General features: G+C 55.5%; 1 protein-coding gene across 1 annotated transcript; it reads right to left on the bottom strand.

Moving 5' to 3' along the window:
- Window positions 1-705: 705 nt before the first annotated feature.
- On the bottom strand, window positions 706-2476 carry LOC125999513 (heterogeneous nuclear ribonucleoprotein L-like). The gene is made up of 2 exons (XM_049767582.1): window positions 982-2476; window positions 706-895 (listed from the first exon to the last, which is right to left on the bottom strand). Exons 1-2 carry the CDS (start codon window positions 2474-2476, stop codon window positions 741-743), a joined length of 1650 nt encoding a protein of 549 aa, XP_049623539.1. The 3' UTR covers window positions 706-740.
- Between the last annotated feature and the right edge of the window lie 374 nt (window positions 2477-2850).

The following is a 2850-nucleotide window of genomic DNA, read 5'->3' on the forward strand; positions in this document are numbered from 1 at the left end:
AGACATTAGCCAACCGTCGACACTTTATAAAACCTTTGAACTGGAAACAGAAACAAAGGTACGAGGGTACAAACGCAACATGACAAAATTAAGAAAACCACCCATTTAAAGACGCCTGAGTGCGGACCGTGGACGCGAACCCGTGTTAGCCTTTCAGAAATATAGAATCGGCGACATCTGTAGTAGTCAAAATTCCATCTGTGCAGAGTCATTCTCAAACTCAGTTAAAACAATAAATACAAGGTGTTCTATTTACTAGGGATAGCTGCAACATCAGCACAATGTCTAAATGTGTAGTAGGAATTCTCGAATACTCAGATGCGACACTGTGCCCTGCATTCCTCTCATACACAGTGAAACAATAGTTGCAGATAAGTAGCATCGAGAATGCAAATCTATTCTCAGCGTGGAAGGGAAAGCGCAAGATTAGAAATCATACGTATCTGTCATCTACAGGGAAGTCGTGTAGAGAGCCTACCAGGGGGATGGCATTCTAGTCTAAGTGAAAACGACTCTGTGGGTATTCTAGTCTAAGTGAAAACGACTCTGTGTAAGCTGACGACAAACTTACCCAAGGCAAAATATGTTTATTGCAGAACAGAATATTCAAATCCAAGTAAGCAAGGCAACCTCAGATCGAACATTTTAGGGTTCTTTTAAAATGAAGTAGAGCTTTAGAACTAGAGTAGTAGAGTAGAGGAGAGGGATCATAAATTCTAACGTGCTCTTCTCGCCTCTTCTTATAAATGGGATGACTTAGAAAAGCAAAGTTTCAACGTGTAGGGATTGGAAGCATTCGGGACCCGGATCTGGTAGTGATGAAGCGCCGTCAGGGCCTCCACCGCATCGGTCTTGCATTCCCACTCCAGGAGCCCAGAGAGTGTCTTGGCAGAAGCTGAAGCAAACAGAAGCCGGTTAGTAGCTGCGCTTGGATCAATTACCCAGGCAACGGAAGTTCCCACGAGAGCGAGCCCAACTTACGTTTCACGTGGAACACCTTGAACTTGATGAAGGTGGGAACCTCGTGGTCGTTGCACAACTTGGTGAAGGTCTCTTCGGTGACACACAGGGGGACGTTGTAATAATGCAGCACACACGAGGGCGGCTGGATGATGTTCTTGGCTGCCTGGCCGGCGCTGGTAAAGCTGTTGTTTCTGCTCATCGCGAAATCCTTATAGCTGCTCGTCCCATCCTCCAGTCGGAATGTCTCACTTGGAAACACCGAATGCTGCTTAGACACGTAGACGTTGAGCCTTTTCCCGAACAACTGGACGTTGTTGAGGTGCGCCACGGCTCTTTCCACAGCACGCTCGTCGCCCATCTCTACCAGCGCCGTCCCGGGAATGGTCTTCATGAACTTCACCTTTTCAATATTTCCGTACAAGCAGAACAGGTTGAAGACCCTCGAGCAGTTCATCTTCAAGGGATGCAGGCCGCTGACCATCGCCACTGAGCCCGAGGGCTTCCCTCCGTGCACGTAGGAGGAAGAGGCCTGCGGCAGCGGGTACGCCACAAGTGCAGGGGTATGGCGGGAGCCCATTCTGTAGCGGCTGGGCAGAGGCAGCAATGGGCCGTGGGAGCCAGAGCCATCGTGTCTACACGAAGAAGCATGCTCTCCCAGGATGGCTTGTCTCTGGCGACCCTTTCCTCTCTCTGGGCTGCTCAGGTACGGCTTGGTGTAGTCCCAGCTGTCCTTGTCGTTCCTAATCACGTTGAGACGCGTTGGCCTGGCATATTCGATCTTCAGTGTGCAGCACCCAGCATAGATGTCTGCTCCGTTGAGTGCCGCCTTAGCTTTCTGGGCGCAGAGGATGGATTCAAACTCGACCATTGCTTGGATCCCGTTTCTCTTGAAGATGACAATGCGTTGCACTTTTCCCACAGGGTTGCACAGGGTATATAAAACATCCACGGTGATGGGATAAAGGGGGTTCTGGATGGACAGCAGAAGGACCTTGTTGGCCCCCGAGGGGTCGTCCGTGCTCCCGGGCCGCGTGATCCTCTTGCTGGTGGAGTAGTCGAAGAAGGCCCGCCGGCCGGCGATGCGCAAGGGCTCCTCGGCCGCGAAGGTCACGCACTCCTTGGCGCTGTGGATGTTCTCGAACTCCACCAGGGCCTGCCGCCTGAAGGGCATCATCACCACGTAGCAGACGGTCCCAAATTTCTGCAGGGCCTCCACGACGTCGGCTTCCACCACAGACGCACAGAGCCCTCGGACGTGGACGACGGGCGACACGGACACTTTGTGATGGCCGCCACCCGCCTCAGGCGGAGCAAAGCCCGGGCAGCCTCTGCCTCTGCCGCCTCCGCCGCCGCCATCGCCCCCGTCCCGGGGCGCCGCTTCGCGCCGGGCGTCGCCGGCCTCGTGGAGCGCGTAGTCGATCTCGGCCTCCTCGGTCTTGAGGCGCTTGGCCTGGCTCTCGTAGGCGCGCTCCTCGCCCGGCGCCTCCCGCGGCAGCGACGACCACGACGACATGGCGAAGGCGCCACCAAGCGCCCTGCGGCTGCGGGGGTGGGGGGAGGAGTAGGAGGAGGAGGAAGAGGAGGAAGAGGACGAGGACGAGGAGGACGAGGAGGACGAAGAGGAGGAGGAGGAGGAGGAGCGACCCTCGCCCTACCGCTCCCCGCCGCTGCCACTTCCGCTCCCCGCGGCTGCCACTTCCGCTTGCCGCCGCCGCCACTTCCGCTCGCCTCGGACTGCCCTGCCAGGCCTGGCCTGGCCCGGCCCGGCCCGAGCCTCCCTAGAGGTCTGTTTTTCACATCCAGATCGGAGCAGAAGTCTTCCATACGCCACAAAAACACCAAGGGGAGAGTAAATGAACGTGAAAGGAGTCTATAGATAATCCCATG

Source organism: Suncus etruscus, chromosome X (genome assembly GCF_024139225.1).
Source record: "Suncus etruscus isolate mSunEtr1 chromosome X, mSunEtr1.pri.cur, whole genome shotgun sequence".
Classification (NCBI taxonomy): Eukaryota; Metazoa; Chordata; class Mammalia; order Eulipotyphla; family Soricidae; genus Suncus; species Suncus etruscus.